Source organism: Danio rerio, chromosome 24 (genome assembly GCF_052040795.2).
Source record: "Danio rerio strain M-AB ecotype USA chromosome 24, GRCz13ab, whole genome shotgun sequence".
NCBI classification, from domain to species: domain Eukaryota; kingdom Metazoa; phylum Chordata; class Actinopteri; order Cypriniformes; family Danionidae; genus Danio; species Danio rerio.
In genome coordinates this window covers 38,733,053-38,752,231 of record NC_141044.1, presented here as the reverse complement: position 1 = coordinate 38,752,231, position 19,179 = coordinate 38,733,053, and the positions used below count along the sequence as shown (strand labels likewise).

The 19,179-nt window shown below is 38.4% G+C and overlaps 1 protein-coding gene across 15 annotated transcripts in view; it reads right to left on the bottom strand.

Annotated features, from left to right (window-relative positions):
* ccdc178 (coiled-coil domain containing 178) overlaps window positions 1–19,179 on the bottom strand; it is a 76,888-nt gene that overhangs the window by 33,469 nt on the left and 24,240 nt on the right. For 12 of the 15 annotated variants that reach the window (XR_015525311.1, XR_015525309.1, XR_015525306.1 and 9 more), the window contains 6 exons: window positions 18,218–18,280; window positions 17,729–17,890; window positions 17,460–17,573; window positions 17,163–17,308; window positions 15,194–15,353; window positions 3,377–3,526 (listed from right to left, as the gene is read on the bottom strand). Coding sequence is in view for 9 of the 15 variants with exons in the window: in XM_087310094.1 (XP_087166220.1) it covers window positions 3,377–3,526; window positions 15,194–15,353; window positions 17,163–17,308; window positions 17,460–17,573; window positions 17,729–17,890; window positions 18,218–18,280 (795 nt within the window). In the remaining 6 variants the exon portion in view is untranslated. Of the gene's footprint in view, window positions 1–3,376; window positions 3,527–9,402; window positions 9,979–15,033; window positions 15,354–17,162; window positions 17,309–17,459; window positions 17,574–17,728; window positions 17,891–18,217; window positions 18,281–19,179 lie in introns of those variants that run through there. The other 3 variants (XR_015525307.1, XR_015525308.1, XM_087310098.1) reach the window with 3 other exon arrangements.

Below are 19,179 nucleotides of genomic sequence, written 5' to 3'. Positions count from 1 at the left end.
GAGAGAGCGAACGAACGAACGACAGCTTGGCTGTCTGGACTGTATACTGGGTGATTTTTGGTTGTGTTCTCCGCTCTAGCGGGACCGGGCGCGGCGGGCAGAAAACGGAGCGGGTTCTCAGGCTAAAACCTGGCGGGTGCGGGCGGAAGCGGGAGCGTTGTCATCCGGAGGTGTGTGTGTGTTTTTGTGTGTGTGTGGTATGGCCAGTACACGACTGTCTCCTTCGTTCGGTTATCCGTGGCACTATCCACTCGCCATAGTGTGGCAGCTAAAATCCACGTCTATACTATCGAGCGTGTATGAACTGTGATTACTTTTTAAATTGCTGATTAGCTATTGGCCATTTCCCTCTCTGACTGAAGGCAGTCGACCAATCGCGACAGACTGTCATCGGTCCAATCAGCGCAGATTAGCTCCGCGCTAAGGAGGGGTTTGGGAACAAATGAATCACTGGACGATTCATACAGGAGTCGCTGGGATAATTAGGTAAAAATAAATGCAGATTATAAGACCATGAAAGTGTTTTTTGACCTTGCATGCATATTAGACTGTTGTTGGAGACCCTTACAACCAGGATATGACCCTATTTCATGTATAATATGGGCTCTTTAAACAAATCTTTTTTCATGTGAACAAAACATTGCAACAAATACAACCTAATGTTGTTTGGTTTGTTTCGAGTCTGAACAGAACTTGGAGAAGCATTAAAGCATGTTAACAAACAAGGCTAATGTTTTTCATGTTTTTAAAAATTCCAACATAGGCTCATTCTGAAAACGTAGCCCTTTCTGGAGATCGCGAATTATGTAGCCAGAGGTACGTATGGCTAAAAACAAACGCTACAGAGTGGTATGACGCCATTCCTGTTCGTGCTACTAGTAACCGCTTACCTCCGTATGGACGGCTTTTCCACTATTACCAGTTTGTCTAGTAGCTCGCCACATGCGTCTGCGGACTTGAGACGCAGATAAGAGTTGACCACGATGACAAGATTCGAGTCTGGTGAAGAGCAGTTCCAGAAAGCAGGTAAGAAAAAAACAGTAGCTAAAAAATAAAATAAACAAGCAAATAACAGGGTGAGAAAGTGGTAAAATCTGAAAACAAGGTAAAAATCAGGCGAGGGCTTTTCTTTTCCTGGATTGCTATTAAAACGGTCGGTTAGGTTTAGGAAAGGCAGTGGATGGGGCGAACAGTCCCTTTGTAAACACTATCGGTTGGGTGTAAACGAGGAGGAAGGTGGTTCAATCGATCAGTCAGTCAGTCAACATCAGCCTCTGGTGGATTTATGAGAGAACAGCAGGCACGAATGGCACTAGCGAGACAAATTTGAGATCTGGAAAAGCAAACACAGCTGCCTCTGGTGCATTTGCGAAAACAAAAACTGAAAAAAAATTGTAGCTCCTGGTACATATTTGGCGCTTTCCAGAAATGTATATAGGGGTACGTTTTCAGAATGAACCTGGGTTGAAAAATTCAGATTGTTAAAGAATAAAATATTCACATTCTTAGTGTAAAATGACGCAAGTTAATCAAAACAATCAAAAACAAATTTTTATGGCTCTAATAACTCAGTGGATTAAGCTAAAGTGTGTTTAAACATATTTACAAATGTTCTTTAAAATTAATCAATCTGGGGTGCGTTCCCGAAAACCATCAGTAGCCAACTAGGGTTGCAAGTTCCATCGTTTCAACTATAGTTCAGCGATTTGTTGTTGGGCTCCCTCCTTAGTGCACTCTGAATTCATGTATGTCATTTTAAACACAGCCATGGTGGGAAAGTGGAAATCTCCAAAGCTTGTGCAAACAAAAATAAGGAATAAGTAAAGTGGTTTTAATTTATAGTAGGCTACTTAAATAAAGCTGTATAAATATAGCTGTTTAAATCTACTGTATATGACATACAGTATAGATTACAACATTTCTGAAGGGGTTTGAGTGTGTCAAATTTGTAAAAGTAAATAGCCTTCTTAATAATTCAGGGCTCAACAATAAGGACTGCCCGGTGGCCCAGGGCCAGCATGAGAGAAACTTGGGACAGTAGACCGGATCATTACTGGCCCGATTGGGACAGTGCTGCCTTGGCACTTACATTTAATTTGTCTGACTATTTGTCAATTCCGTGCATTTTAAGTTTGTGCTTTTAAGTCTTTAAACACTACCTTTTCTGTGATGTCGTAAACAATATTTTGCTTTCCGGTTCCTCTTCTCTGATTGAGCATGCTATTTTTTTCCGTAACCTGGTAAAAATTAGTACAGCAAAGAAACGGCAACATGGTGGCAACATCAAATTATAAGGCTAAAAGAAAATGTCTGTTTCTGTTTTTGCACAGTTTTCCGTCAGTTTGACAAGTCAGCCACCTTTTGTTAAATAATTTCAAACCGCATTAAAATACCTGCACATTTTCCATACTGCTCTTTTTGCTTGCATAACACTTTTATTTACATTTTTACATTTAAAGTATTGAAATTCTAGATTTACAGACTTTATTTTTGAGACTTTATTTAAAATATGTCGCTAAAAATAGCTATTAACTTCCCTTTTTTTTGGTGGGGCCAGTGAAAATTTTGGCAGGGCAAGTAAAAATCTGAACCACTGGCCCGATCAGACCGGTAGAAAAAATCCTTAGCGTTGAACCCTGTAATTAATTCATTAATTTTCTATTTTCTAGCTTAGTCTCTGATTTATCAAAGGTCGCCACAGCAGAATGAATTGCCAACTATTCCAGTTTTACACAGCGGATGCCCTTCCGGCTGCAACCAAATACTGAGAAACACCCATACACACACACTTATACACTATGGCCAATTTAGTTTATTCAATTCACCTATAACGCATGTGTTTGAACTGTGGGGAAAACCAGACCACCCAGAAGAAAAGCAATGCCAACATGAGGAGAACATGCAAACTCCACCGTCTTAATTTAGTCTACAGTATATAATGTTAGGGAATGACTAATGCACTGCGCTCTATAGGTACACAGTGCAGCTTTGATGAATACCAGCGAAACCACCCATCCTTTAGTGATGGACGTACATGTCATATTAGCATTTTCCCCAAGCGTTCTTGGGAGCGTTTGCATCTGCTACGCGCCTGTTTCCTCTCGCTGCCATGTGAGATGGAATAAACACATACACGCCAGAGCAACGCTGTCACGAAGCTTATCTCATCGTGATTAGATTACTGCAATGGCCTCCTAGCTGACTGCCCAACTAAAACCAACCACCTATGACAGGCTAGTCCGCGCTAACCTCGCTATTTTGCATGCCTGCTGTCTATCTCTGATGACAAAGATAGACAAGCACATCATTCACGTATCAGAAAACAGCCCTGATGTACACCCACAGATGAAAGACTGTTCGGAGAAAGAAACATTACCTGTTTGTGATCTAGGATGGAGGCCTCAGCTCGGTTTCTTCCATCAAAAACACACAACACATCCTGTCGGCTCATCATTAGCGCTCTTTGAAGCTCTTGGTATTCTTGCGCTAACTTCAGATTGTCTTTTAGGGCTTTCCGTAGATTAGCCTGTAACAGATTTGCACAAGATTCTCTCAATGACATGTTATGATGAACAATAGAATCAAGCACTTACACATATCTAAATAGCTTTAAGACTAATTCAACAAGCGATTTTGAAGAAGCACTTTCACATGCTATTACAATAAATTAGAACTGAACCTTCAGGACTTAAAAGCTGATTAAATGACTTGCGCATGGTATTTCAAGATTTCTGAAGCCATGTGATAGCTTTTTCTGCGAGGAATGGACTAAAATGTAAGTTATTCACTGATAATCTTGCCCTCCAGTGGGCTGTTAACCTCTATGACCGGATCATTGAGTCAGTGAGTTGAACTCAAGAACTGGATTAGTCCGATTCTTCAACAAGTCATTCAGTTTTGTGAACTGCATCGACTGATTCATTAAAAGCATCTGATTCAAAAGAATGATTAGTTCAAGACTAGATATTGCAACTTTTACCATGAATATGTGTGAAGAGGCAAAAAGGGCTTTTTAGGCATAATAATAAAAAATAAAAAAAAATAAAGGATGATATGCCATAAAGTGTATTTGAGGCACACTAGAATGTGGGATGTTTATTTTATCTAACTTTTGTTAGAGGTTGAGTACATGATGCATTTTCATTTTAGGTGGCCACTCCTTTAAAAAAGAAGAAGAAATACAGCAATGTTGAGAAATTATTTAGGACCAAAAGATTAAAAGATTATGTCATTAATTTAATTAGTATATGAAATCTCTGGGAATACAAACAACAACACCACCTTGTGCTTTAACACCAGCAAAACAGGCTTATGAGGTGTAAAGTCATTAAACAATGCTTTTCCAACTATTGATTAAAAAGTATAATGAAATGCAATGACATTCACACATTTAAAGTACTACTTAAAGGGATAGTTCACTCAAAAATTTGAATTCTGTCATTATGTCAACCCAGCCTCATTATGGATACATAACCCTGTTTACATTTCTGGACAGTGTGAAATGGGTCTCAGGAGGTACGTTTTTTCAGTTTTTGTTTTAGCGAATCAACCAGAGGCCGCTGTGTACGCTTTTGTGGATTTATCTTCTTGCATAAATCCACAGAGGCTGCTGTCGACTGACTGACTTACTGACCAATTGACTGTCCGACAAGCACAGATTGACCCACCCACCCCCTTCCTGAAACCCAACCAACAGTGTTTTCAAAAGCACCGATTGACCCACCCACTGCATTCTCTAAACCCAACTGAGTGTTTTTAAAAACACTGATTGACCCACCCACTGCTTTCCTAAACCCAGTCACCAGTGTTTTAAAAAGCACAGACCGACCCAACCACTTCCCTAAACCCAACCAACAGTGTTTTCAAAAGCAGCGATTGACCCACTCATTTCCCTAAACCCAACCGACAGTGTTTTTAAAAGCACTAATTGACCCACACACCCACTTCCCTAAACCCAACCGACAGTGTTTTCAAAAGCAGCGATTGACCCACTCATTTCCCTAAACCCAATCGACAGTGTTTTCAAAAGCACTAATTGATCCACACACCCACTTCCCTAAACCCCACCGACAGTGTTTTCAAAAGCACCAATTGACCCACCCACATCCCTAAACCCCACCCACACTGTTTTTAAAAGTAGCGATTGACCCACCTCCTTCCCTAAACCCAACCAACAGTGTTTTCAAAAGCACCGATTGACCCACACACCCACTTACCTAATCCCAACCAACAGTGTTTTCAAAAGCACCGATTGACCCACACACCCACTTACCTAAACCCAACCAACAGTGTTTTCAAAAGCAGCAATTGACCCACCCACATCCCTAAACCCCACCGACACTGTTTTTAAAAGTAGCGATTGACCCACCTCCTTCCCTAAACCCAACCAACAGTGTTTTCAAAAGCACCGATTGACCCACACACCCACTTCCCTAAACCCAACCCACAGTGTTTTCAAAAGCAGCAATTGACCCACACACCCACTTACCTAAACCCAACCGACAGTGTATTCAAAAGCACCAACTGACCCACACACACACTTCCCTAAACCCAACTGACAGTGTTTTCAAAAGCGCCAACTGATCCACACACACACTTCTCTAAACCCAACCGACAGTGTATTCAAAAGTACCAACTGACCCACAAACACACTTTCCTAAACCCAACCGACAGTGTTTTCAAAAGCACCAACTGACCCACACACACACTTCCCTAAACCCAACCGACAGTGTTTTTAAAAGCAGTACAGAAAAAGAAAAGCCCTTGCGGCCGCCTAATTTTTACCATATTTTCGAATCTTACCATGTTCACACCCTGTTATTTACTTCTCTTTTTTTTTGCCTTTTGTTTGTGTTTTATCTGCTTTCTGGAACCGTTCTTAGCCAAACTCGAACCCCGTCACTGCAGTCAACTTCTCTCTGCATCTCAAGTCCCCCAACATATGCGGTGAGCCACTGGGCAAACTGGTAACAGCGGAAAAGTAGTCCAAGCGGTCAGCTGGCAGCGCAAAAAGAAAAAGAAGCCGTCAGCGGCATCATACCACTCTTTACATTAGATTTAAAGACAAAATGCAGCCATATGTACCTCTGGCTACATAATTTGCACTCTCCTGAAATGTATAAGGGACTACGAATTCATAATGCTGCATTATTTACTCATCCTTCACTTAATTCAAACCTGTTTGATTTTCTTTCTTCTGTTGAAAACAAAGGAAAACATACTGAAGAATGCTAGAAAAAAGCAACCATTGATTTTCATGATATTTTTGTTTCTTTTTTCCCACAATCTTCAGAATATCTTGTTTTTTGTTTAACAGAACAAAGAAATTCCTAAAAGTTTAGAACCACTTAGGTATAACTAAAATGTGAGGAAATGTTGATTTTTTTTAAAATATCCCTATTATTTTTTTGGGGTCACTGTATTATGTGAGGCGGTTCATTCCGCTGTGGTGACCCCAGATTAATAAAGGGATTAAGGCGACAAGAAAATGAATGAATGTATTATGTGACTATGTTCATGAGATTGAGTCTACATCATTTGCATGCTTGTTTATTTTCTGCACTACTTTTTTTTTCGTTTCGCATCTGACTCATTTTACTCCAAAATGCGGCAACGAAACCTATCCGAACGCAGTAATTCCAGTAATCATACAGCACTTGAGGAAGCATGTAAACAAATTACAATAAATAGCTCTCTGATTTGCTTGTCTCCACAATCTCCACAACCCTGTGTCAGCATCAGACACAGCGAGAGAGAGAGAGAAATGGAAAGAGAGATGGAGAAGAACATTTCCTGCTCTACCTGGGAATAAGGAATAATGAAGTGTGTCTGGGCAGTAAAACGACCCAGCGCTAAACTGATGAGTTTAACCCAGCACCGAGAGTGGCAGTAAACATGACAAATGCCGGCTATTGATTTAAAGCTTAATTACTGCATGCAGTGCTGACAAAACCCGTCTGATGCACCTCTGAAATGTAAATGGGACAAATTACACTTCATTGGCCATAAGAAACTGATGGTGTCTGCACTTTGCATCCTACTGCTTTTCTACTCACTGAGCGTCTGACTTCATCAAGTAAACAAGCTACATGAGAATATGATGAGGGGAGAGGGGGGAAAAAACCCCAATTCAGCTTGTGAGGAAGTCACAGTGGAGTGTGTCCATAAGGGCGAGTTACATTTAACGCATCTCGACTTATTGTGTAAGGAAATGCACAACAGTTCACCGTTATTATCAAGGTTAGAAACTGCAATGCAAGAATACAAGAAAAATCTACTGAATATTTACAGCTCTTATTTAAATTAATTAATTGCTGCTATCTTTTGCAAAGAAAAACGAAACTTTTGCTGATTCACTCAGAAACATGTTACATTATAGACATAAAATGGGTTGTAAACACATCTGCAAACGTCAATTCGACATTGACCTTAACAGCGCTGGCAATGCTAAGGTCATGAAGTCGATTCCCAGGGAAATACAGATGCAGATGAAACTGTTGCATTGAATAGGAGCATCTGTCTTGAGGATTTATTGAAATGATAATTGCTAATAAAAGGGGCCACAATTGTTGGAGCTATGGTCTGGTGGTTTGCACATGTGCTTTATGCTGTGTGCTCATGTTGGTAATGTAGTGTCTGATAAAGAGGCAGAATGGTCCAGAAATAGTGATGTACATATGGGTGAAAAAAAACCAAATAATAATAGGTAATACCTGTGATCTCGAGACATTATTGTCACAAAATTGTCACTGATATTAATTTTGTCACGATTTACAAAAAATGCCATCTGTAGCGTAGATTTCAAGATATCCAACCCAGGCTCATTATACAGTAGATATATACCCCTATGTACATTTCTGGAGAACGCAGAAATAGTCTCAGGAGGTACGTTTTTTTGCAGTTTTTGTTTTTGCGAATCTATCAGAGGCCACTGTGTACGCTTTTTCTTGTGAGTGCCATTTGCTCCTTTGTTTTTCTCACCCTGTTATTTACTTCTTTTATTTTTTTGGCTTTTGTTTTTCCTTCTTTCTGATACCATTCTTCACCCGACTCAAACCCGTTGTCGCAGTCAACTCCGCTCTGCATCTCAAGTCCGCCAACATACATGGCGAGTTACTGGGCAAACTGGTAATAGCAGGAAAGCCGTGCACACAGAGGTACTGGGTCAGCTGGTAGTGCGAAATAGAAGCTGCTGGCTGCGCCATATCGCCCCGTATCGTTCATTTTAAAGACTAAATGCAGCCATACATACAGTTGAAGACAGAATTATTAGCCCCATGTTTATTTTTCCCCCCAATTTCTGTTTAACAGAGAGAAGACTTTTTCAACACACTTCTGTAACGGTAGGATTGAGTACTAGAAGGATCCAGTTGCAATTTGACTACATCAATATAGTGTAGGAACAAAGTCCAAAAAGACAAATAAACAAACAAAAGATATGCGGTAATCCGCTAAAACAGGGATCGGAGAACAGGCAGGAACAGAACAGATGATCTGGGGATCGGATACATTTTATTAATATTTAAATTTATTACAAACATTGAATCAAAAAGCATAAAAATTTGTATGATTACCTAAGTGCAGGTCAGAATAAGTATGTGGTGTTATTCTTACACTGCCCATGTAAGTGCATGGTTTAAAGTGCAAGGTGCAGGTGCACTAAGGTTGTGTCCGAATCCACTTTAACTATTTTAATAATGGGAAAAATGGTCGACACGCATGGTCTAAAACAGTGGTTACATGTACCAAAGTTTAAGAATCACTGGTCTAAAAGATCTTATTCTTCAAATTTTTTTTGACGTAATAATAAACCAACCAGAGTCTTATCTCCCATTATCTTTAGGAATAAGTTACTGTCGCCCCATGGCATATTGACTATTTTCACAGTGGATTTGTCGGTAAAAATCAGAACACTTCACTAGAGAGGAAACCGCTCTGCTTGTGCGCAAGGTTAAAGCCAACAGGCCATGTACTGAACAAACTGGAATCTACCAAAGCCCCCTGAGGGAGTAGGTAGCATTTTTCCATATTTATGTAGACAATAATAATCCTTTGTGTTTCAATCTTTTAATTGTTCATATTTATAAATGCTGTGCTGCTGCGCATCCCTGTGTGTGTAATAAGCAACATGTGTTTTGTGGAGCCGCCAATAGGGGCATATCACTCTTTAAATAACAACAACAAAAGAAAACTGCCATCGACTTTAGACTGACTTTAAAAAAGCAACGCGTCTAATTTAGGGATGGGAAGATTAACCGATATGTATCGATACGCGGTCATGCGTGTGCACGATGCGAGTGCATCGGTAGAGCAGCAGAGGATAAATAAAATTTTGGAAGCAAATCGAGATGCATCGGTTTTTGCGAGATGCATCGGTTTTTCCAAGATACAGCTTATATTTTTAATATAGAATGTATTTTTTATTTATTAACAAGTGTTGTCAACCTGTTTTTGGCGCATAATTTAATCGACCTACATAAAGTATGCCTTAGCAACGGACTTGCGGATGTGTACACTTACACTACAACTCAGTGTATCAGGTGTGCGGATGAAGCTAGTGGAGCGCCCTCAGAAAGCGCGAGAAGCAAAACAAACATTTTATTCCCCACTGAGTTCTAAATCTAAAGTATGGCAACATTATGGATTTAAGGATGGACGACTTGACAGGACAGATGCAATTTGCAAAATGTGTCGCGCACCTGTAAAATACACGGGCAGCACGACTAATCTGAAATCTCACTTGAAGCGGCGCCACGTTGTTGTTGTGGAAGCATCTTCCAGTGTTCCTGCATCCCCGGCTTCCTGCACTGCTTCAACTGTAGCTACCAGCTCCAAAAGTGATGAGAAAAGCATTGAAAGTTTTTTTCCATGCGCAACAGTTTTATGCGCTCTACGCCAATAACGGATGTTACTGCATTGTTCATCTGCAAAGATATTCAGCCTAGTGTCACAGAGAACGAAGGTTTTAAACACCTCCTCCTGTTAATTTTTATTTAATTATATTTTTATTAGCCTGTTGTTTACAGTGACAGTGATGTTTCAAAGCAGCATAACACTGCTAGATCACGACCTTAAGTTTTGAATATTCAGTGGCAAAATATCTTTGTAAAACTAGTTTTCATAGTTGAAAGGTTAAATCACAATTCTTGTTGTGCAATGCTAAACCTTTATGTTGAAAGAGTGCAAATATATATATATATATATATATATATATATATATATATATATATATATATATATATATATATATATATATATATATATATATATATATATATATATATTAATATATATTGCACTTATACATTCTGTTTATCTTGAAAATACTCAAATAATATGTGCTATATGTTCTAAAATGGCCCTCTACTGTAAACTGACACTCTGGCTCTGAGAGAAAAAAAGTCTTGGTTTTGCTTGGTTAATAAATAATCATACTCATTCAATGGCACAGCATCCTCTTTCACATAATCTCATAAACTTGATCTAATTAGTTAGTGCTGAATTATCGCATTGTATTGTGATATGGGTGTGAATCGTATCGTGTTGCATCGCGATATGTCACAAATGTATCGCTAATATATCGGATCGTATTCTTTGTATCGAGATGTGTATCGGATCGGCATTATAGCTTAGATGCCCAACCCTAGTCTAATTGCGCCTTAACAAACTTCCTTTGTAGACCAGCACACCCATGGGCACAAAACTAGGTGCAAATATGTTATTTAAACAACATGGCACAAGCCATGAAAATATACTGTAAGTGTCGGGTTGAAAAAAAAAAAAAACACTTGCGTCATGCCCCATTGCATCAAATGTATGATAGCGCCCTATATGAAAACGATACATTAACAGGAGAAACACAACTCACAATTATGACAAGGATTTAATTTGTGAGATTGCAAGTGTAAATGAAATTATAATAAGATTCTAAATTAAGTGTACAATTGCAATCTAGCATATAATTTAGGATAGATTTACTAAACAAATCACAAAGCAAGTTCTCGTGAGAATATTTACACATTGTGTAAATAAAAGTACACATATCCAGCAGTACAGGTAAACTGCAGATACAGATGCTTACAGTATGCCAATACAGTACAGTATCAAGTGTTTTCAGCGCTTATGCCAGAAGATCTGCATTGAGCAAGCTGTTAGTAAATGTGACCCAAAGTCACAGCTCTGTTCACAATTATGGTTATTTTTTTTAAATTAGGCTTTCAATGACCATAATCAAGAAAAAAAAATCTGTGTATACACAGAAATCTTGATAAGTGTGTGCTTCTCATTCACACAGTGGTCATCATCTGTATTTCCAGTGTTATTGCCATCTTGACTGTGACGTCTGAATGATGCGCCTCAGGTCAATCAAAGACATTCTGACATTGCCTCTTATTGTATGAAGTGTTCAAATATATAACGTTTCTGTTGGGCAATGAATCTTTGTGCCGCTTTATTGTTTCCTGCGAGAGTCTAAAGAGACTCTCTGCTCTGCTGCCCTGCAGCAAGTTAATGGCAGACTGGCTCTATGAGGGAGGACTTTTAATTCGGCTCCTGTCTCGCACCAACAACTTGTTTGGAGTTTGCTGCTTCTGCGCGCATGGCGGATTAAGCCCCATTGCCTTTTCTTGTTTTGAACTAATGCATTCTTGATCACCGTTTAATGAAACTATATACCACATGGCGATTTCACATTAGATAAGCCATGTGAGACTTTCATCAGGCGCCGGGCTCTGACTGAGGCCATAATCCCGAAACTCAACTCCCCCAATAAATAGCTTTTCCCTCCGAAAATGAAGTGATAATACGTGGGTTTCATGCAAAACATAACATATTATCTCTGATGGAAAATTAAAGCTTTCATCAAATTATTAGAGAGAACGTCAGTAGATGTGTGAGATTAAAGAAATAGTTCACCTAAAAATTCAAAAATCGTTTCCTCCCGCTCAAGTGGTTCTAAACTTTTATGATTTTCTTTCATCTGCTGAACACGAAATATGATATTCTGAAGAATGCTGAACTAAACTACGACCCCCAAAAAATAGCTTTTCCATCTGAAAATGAAGGGATAATACATGGGTTTCATATGTGTTCCAAAACACAACATAATCTCTAACAGGTAATTGGAGCTTTCATCAAATTATTCGAGAAAATGTCAGTAGAGATGTGAGATTATTTTTAATTCTTAACACTCAAGTGGTTTAAAACTTTTATGAATTTCTTTCATATGCTGAAAACAAAACAAGATATTCTGAAGAATGCTGAAATCCTGAAACTTAACGACCCTTTTAAAATGGCTTTTCCCTCTGAAAATTAAGTGATAATACATGGATTTCATGCCAAACGTAACATAATCTCTGACCGAAAATTGGAGCTTTCATCAAATTATTACAGACAATGTCAGTGGAGGGGTGAGACAAAGGAGATAGAACACCGAAAAGTTTTTAATTCTCTACACACAATTGGTTCTTAACTTTTAATAATTCCTTTCTTATTTTAAGTAAGTTAGTCTGAACAATGTTGGAAACCAGCAGCCATGAAAAATACTACAGTATTTTTTTTGTATATTTGCTTTGTGTTCAACAGAATAAATAAAGCCAAACCAGTTTAAAACGATTGAGTAAACGATGACTTTAATTTTATTGGTCAAACTATCCCATTAAGTGTGGGGTATTGCAGAAAAATTGTGCATTAGGATGTTTCCTACACCTACACATGAAATGAATGGAGATTCAATGAGATTAAAGAACTGCCAGCTTATCTTTAGGCATAAGGGATTGTCGAAATTGCAGTTTAAACTGTGGCCATAAGGTAATACAGGTTCATTGTGAAAATGTACCCCCGTATACATTTCTGGAGATCACGAATTATGTAGCCAGAGCTACATATGGCTGCATTTCATCGTTAAAATGGACACTGTGGGGTGCTATGACATCGACAACTTCTGTTTCTTTTCGCACAACTAGCTGACGGCTTACCTCCGTGTGGATGTCTATTCCGCTGTTATTAGTTTGCCAGTGGACTTGAGATGCATGGAGTTGACCGTGACGACGGGGTTTGAGTCCAGTGAAAAACAGTGTCAGAAAGCAGATAAAACAAAAACAAAGTAAATAGCAGTGTGAAAACATGGTAAGAGCTAATAATTGTGGTAAAAATCAGGCGAGGTCTTTTCTTTTTCTGGATTGCTTTTGAAAACACTGTCGGTTGGCTTTAGGGAGGGAGTTGTTGGAGGGGTCGGTCAGTCGGTCATTCAACCAGTCGAATGGTTAGTCAGTCAGTCGACAGCAGTCTATAGTGGATTTACGCAAGAACAGCAGGCACGAATGGCATTGGAGAGAGAAATTTGAGATCTAAAAAAAATGTACACAGCGGCCTCTGGTGGATTCGCGAAAATAAAAACTGCCCAAAAAATGTACCTCCTGGGACGAATTTCGTGATCTCCAGAAATATATATAGGGGTACCTATCAATAATGAGCCCGAGTTGCCATAAGAAGACACAGAAAAAAAATTTAAACCTTTTCTGCAAAGACCAAATATGAAGTTTTTTTTATTTTTTTATTATGCAAACCATTTACAAGGGATAAATATTCAAGTGACAACACCATAGGGGAACTAATAGAATAAATGTAAATTAATTTCGAAAAACCCCTATGGATAGCAATAATTCAATGGCCTCTAAACCTTCATCTATAATATTGTTAATCCAAATATTATGGGGCATATCATAAACCCAGCGCAATAAGGTGCAGGACAAGTTTGGCGCAATTTGTTGCTATTTAAAATGTGCGTACCGGCCTTAAAAGGAGGCGTGTAAAGGCGCATTGTTGGTGCGTTGCTAGTTTAAGGAACAGAAATAGGTTGTGCCATTGACCAACTTATGCAACGGCTGCCACAGGACAACGGCACCAGTGCGCTCACCATACACCAGCTATTGGTGTAGTGGAGAGACAGTGATAGAGCCAATTCAGTGGATGGGGATGATTGGGAGGCCATGATCATGAGGGCCGATAGAGGGACTTTGGCCAGGACACCAGGGTTACACCCCTACTCTTTCACGAGAAGTGCCATAGAATTTTTTATGAAAAATCATTAAAAAGAGAGTCAGGACCTCGGTTTAACGTCTCATCTGAGAGACGGCGCCCACTGACAGTGTAGTGTCCCCTTCAGATATAAAAATCACTGCCTCAATGCGCAAATTTGCATTAGTATAATGTTATTATAAGAAGTAGTATTATTTTTATGTGCATGTTTATATATTTTTTAATAAAAATAAAATTAATATTTGTCCACCTGTTGGGTTTTTAGACGTCTGCATCACCATATGGGGCATAACAATAGGACGTGTGTCGGGAAATAACTCACTTGTGTTTTTTTACCACTTTAAGTTATTATTGTTGTCGTTTGCTGGAAATTAGAACTGAATTTAGGAATAGTTTTTAAAAATCGTTGTGCTTAACAAACAAAATTAAATATGAAGGCTAATAGATGTCTTCAGTGGAGTTAGTTTCTACTTACTTTACGAAAGTAAAGGAGTAAAGAATAAAAGTAAAGTAAAAAAATGTAAAGAGGCCGAATGGAGGAGGCTCGTTCTTTATCCTCGCGCTGCAGATGGTTTGTTTAAGTTTTTTTCAATAGTGAAGTGTTCAGTTTTTTCATACAAAGTCTGCCATGTAAATAGCAAATGCGACATGACGCAACGCAACTGACTCTTAAAGTGAATGGTAGATGAGACTCTGATTGGTTTAATGCAGATTTATGTTTGCAAGCCCTATATGTTTGCAAATGTATGTGTGCTAGAACCACACTTTTTATGTTTAACTAAATATAAATGACTGTCAGCTAAATGCAGATTATATTGGATAAAAGGTTTTCTGTTAAATATGTGTTCCAAAATGCATTTTTTTCTATGTCTGGCCATCCCATGAAATAATAGGCAGTGCATCATCCTTACAAAGGAAATCTAAATATTTATAAAAAGTAATTTCGGCTTGAATGGTGATTGGAGCACATCAAATCCCTTAACCAATCAAATGCACTCATGCTCGTTTGGCTTCAGCTGATCTGTTTTTCTGATATGTAAAGAAAACATTTGTTAACCTGGATTATACATATTTAAACAGCAAAGCCGGTCTAGGATCAGCACGTATAGGAAATCATCTTGACGTAAAATGTAAATATGAATGAAGGGTTCTTGACCTCTGTGTCCTTCATGACAGCCTGGCGTTGAGTGAACAGGGCCAAGTGAATCTGTGCGTGATCAGACTTCCTTTGTTCACAGGAAGCCATATCTCTGTGCAAGTTACCCATCACTTCTGCGGCTGTACCATGTTTGGACATCATAGTGTTTGACAAAGCCCTGAAAAAAAACAATAAAACAAGCGTGTCTAATATGTAACACGTACTGTAATTTACAATTCACACCGTTTACTACTGGCTTATTACCTGCCTTTTATTAAGTTAGAAACTGTTAGAAAGTATGATCTTATTTTACATGCCTAATCCTACCCAATACCTAAACCTAACTACTACCTTACTAACTATAAATACGAGCTAATTAGTAGTTTATTGAGCTGAAAGTGTTAGTTAATTGGTTATCAATGGGTTTGTAGCATGAATTATATATTAAAATAAAATGTGACTTAAAATTCTAATGTAGTAATATTAGGGCTGGGTGGTAAAATTGGTATTGATTGACCGAACACCATTGTCAATGACGATTAAAAAAAAAGTTTGGTTAGAAGTTTCTGGTATGCTATAGTTTTATTAAAATGTGGCTGCTTAGCATGCGCCAAGAGACGCCAGGGGAGCACAAGTGCAAAGCACATTGAAAATGGTAAAGGAAACCATGCGCTCGTGCTTGTTACTTCAGGTCAGAATAACACTGGCGAAAATGAGTGCCGTATAGTAGCACTGAGGAGACTGTAAATAAAAAAGGATGTCGCCAGAGTGGCTTTTTGGTTTCTTGTGCATCCCAGCCACTAGTTGGATTTTGTTTTAGCATAGGGGGTAATAAAGTCATTCAACTTCACAATTTGTAATGTTGCAGTATGTATTTGAATAATGATGGTCGGTTCCTTTACTTGAAAGCTCAGATTTGATTTTCAAAATTTGTTTTGTTGACAGAGTTTGAGGTTTACTGTATCATTTTTATTGACACCTTACAGATGTTGATCTACCTTTGTTGCACAAACTTTGTAACATTTTATCTTGTTTAAGAGTCGCCATAACCAACCCAGGCTCATTCTGGAAACCTAGCCCCACGGACGTTTCTGGAGACTGCGAAATACCTCCCGGGAGGTACGTATTTGTGCAATTTTTGCTTTCGCGAATCTGCGACAGACCGCTGTTCTCACGTAAATAGTTGCTGGAGGCCGCTGTCGAGCGACCATCTGTCCCACTGACCGACTGGCTGAATGACTGAACGATTAACTGGGCGGCCAGCAAATTGGCCTCCTCCTCCTCCTTTCTCCCTAAACCCAAGTGATGATTTACGAAAGCCATGCAGAAAAAGAAAAGACCTTGTCCAATTTTGACCGCATTTTCGGATCCATTACGAACTTGTTCGCTTTATTTTTTGGATTCTGTTTTTTGTCTTACCGGATTTCTGAAACCGCTCTTCCCCAGACTCGAACCCGGTCTTCGAACCCGGCAGGCTCTTCCTCCTGCTCAGGGCCTCCGCTCTGCCAACGCAACATGACGAGCTAACCGGACAAACTGGTTGCGGCGGGAAAGCCCTACACACGGAGGAGGCGAGCCGTCAACCCAGCCGGCCATACGTACCTCCAGCCACGTAAATCGTGGTCTCCAGAAATGTCCGCGGGGCTACGTTTTCAGAATGAGCTTGGGTTGATCTTATTTTACATCCATAATCCTACCCAATACCTAAACCCAACTACTAAATTAGCACAGTAACTATTAATAAACAGCTAAGTAGTCATTTATTGAGCTAAAAGTCTTTGTTAATGGTGTGTTAATGAATTGTACATTAAAATAAAGTGTGATTACATGTAATTAATTAACAGTACTCAGTAGTTAAATAAGTAATAGGGACACCGTAAAGTGTTAGCAAAAACTATTGTGACTCATTTGTGCAATTACATTGTAACAACAGCACCCTAAAAAAATGTGTAACCTAAATTTGATGTACACAGTCATTTTTTCTTACTGTAAGTCCTCTATAATATCTGGCATAGTGCTGATAGTTTGCTCCATCATCTCTGATTCTTGCTTTAAATCCTTAGACTTCAGGTCAATTTCCTTCATACGGTTTGAATTCTCATCGTACCGCAGTAACAGAAGAGTAAGACGTTCCTGATAACACATATAAAATAAATAAATATAGAATTACATATATGTTTTTAGCAATTTAAGAGTACAAGTTAGCAATACTGCTGTGTATGTATAATACTTAGATTTGTAGAACTCATACTGTATCATAAATTAAATATGGTTTTATTTTTACCTTTGCAGAATCCAAACTCTCCTGATGGTGCTTTTTTCTCTCCTCAAAATCATCAGAGAGGTTTTTGTTTGCAGCTTGCAGGTCGCTTAGCTTCACTTTCAAATTTTCAATAGTCTGATAAAGAAATTAAAAAGGTACAAATAAATAAAAAAGACAGGCTTATGCAAATGAAAATTACGGCCATCATATTTAGGACTGCGCAAATGTAGTGGTGATGTGACTTGAAATCCAATATTTTAAAAACTCTCCTCCAAGCCTGTCAGATTTACCTCAGATTTCTCTGTTAATATCTGTGTCAGTTTCTCCAATTCAGTCACCAGTTCAGCAGTTGCAATGAAAGCATCGTTGTGGTTTTTCTGCAGTTCATCTTTCACCCGCTTACAGTTATTTTGTTCACGAATATATTCAGCTGCCTCTACATCCAGATTACCCTGAACAGCAACATATCAATGGTAAAGGATAATTCAACCTAAAACTAAAACTCTACTGTCTGAGTTGCGTTTATGAAAGAAATATGTTGTGATGAATGTTGGAAAGTGACTTTCATAGTATTATTTTCCTACTACATACACCTACTGTCAATGGCTACTGCCTACCTGCCTTCAACAGAAAAAATAACTCGTAATAGTTTGGTAAGTAGATTCAATATTTTTGGTGAACTATTCCTTTAACAGATACATAAAATGGACACACAAATTCATCAATCATTCATTTATTTAGCAATTATAAACTGAAAATGTTTTCAAGACAGGTTTTACCTTGATGAAATCTAATGCAGCCTTTTCGGTTGACACCAGAGACTTCATTTTGTCAATTTCTTTCTGCACACCGAAAAGAAAAGGTGTATTATGAAGAAACATTTCAGTGCGAAGAGGACAAAATACAAAGCAAGTCAGAATATGTCATACTACACTATAATTCTATAGTATATAATCCATCTTTAAAATCAAATATTTTTAATGTAATTATTTAAAAAAAAAAACATTAATGCAACCCAGGCTCATTCTGATTACATACCTTGATATACATTTCTGGAGAGCGCCAAATACATCCCAGGAGGTACATTTTTTTTTTGCAGTTTTTGTTTCTGCAAATCCATTAGAGGCCATTGTGTATGCTTTTTTAGATTTTAAATTTCTCTTGAGAGTGAAATTCGCGCATGCTCTAATTGTGTAAATTCACCAGAGGCCGCTGTCAACTGACTGACTGACCGATGGACTGACCCACCCTCCTCTTTCCCTAAACCCAACCGATAGTGCTTTCAAAAGCATCGATTGACCTTATTTAATTTAAGCGCAAAAAGGAACGGCATCATACCGTCTGGTAGCGTTCATTTTAAAGACGAAATGCATGGTCGTATTTCTGGCTACATAATTTGCAATCTCCAGAAATGTATATAGGAGTACATTTTCAGAATGGACCTATGTTGCATTAATGACTTTAAAAAGGCCATGTGATGCTTTTATTAACATTTTTGGTCAACAATAACTTTTATTTTTATCTGTCCTTTAAATAAAGCTATTGTATACCTACAGAAGCATTTAAATGGGTACTCGTTGCTTTTATGAACAGTTGTGATATTGAGATGGTTTTAATTGGTGGTTTTTGAAACTAACTCTACTTTTCAATGGGAAAAGTGTCGAATGTAATGGAGGGAGAAGATTCAAACTTTTTTTTATTTTTGGATTCAGCTCTTTCATGAATTTATTGATTTATTTTC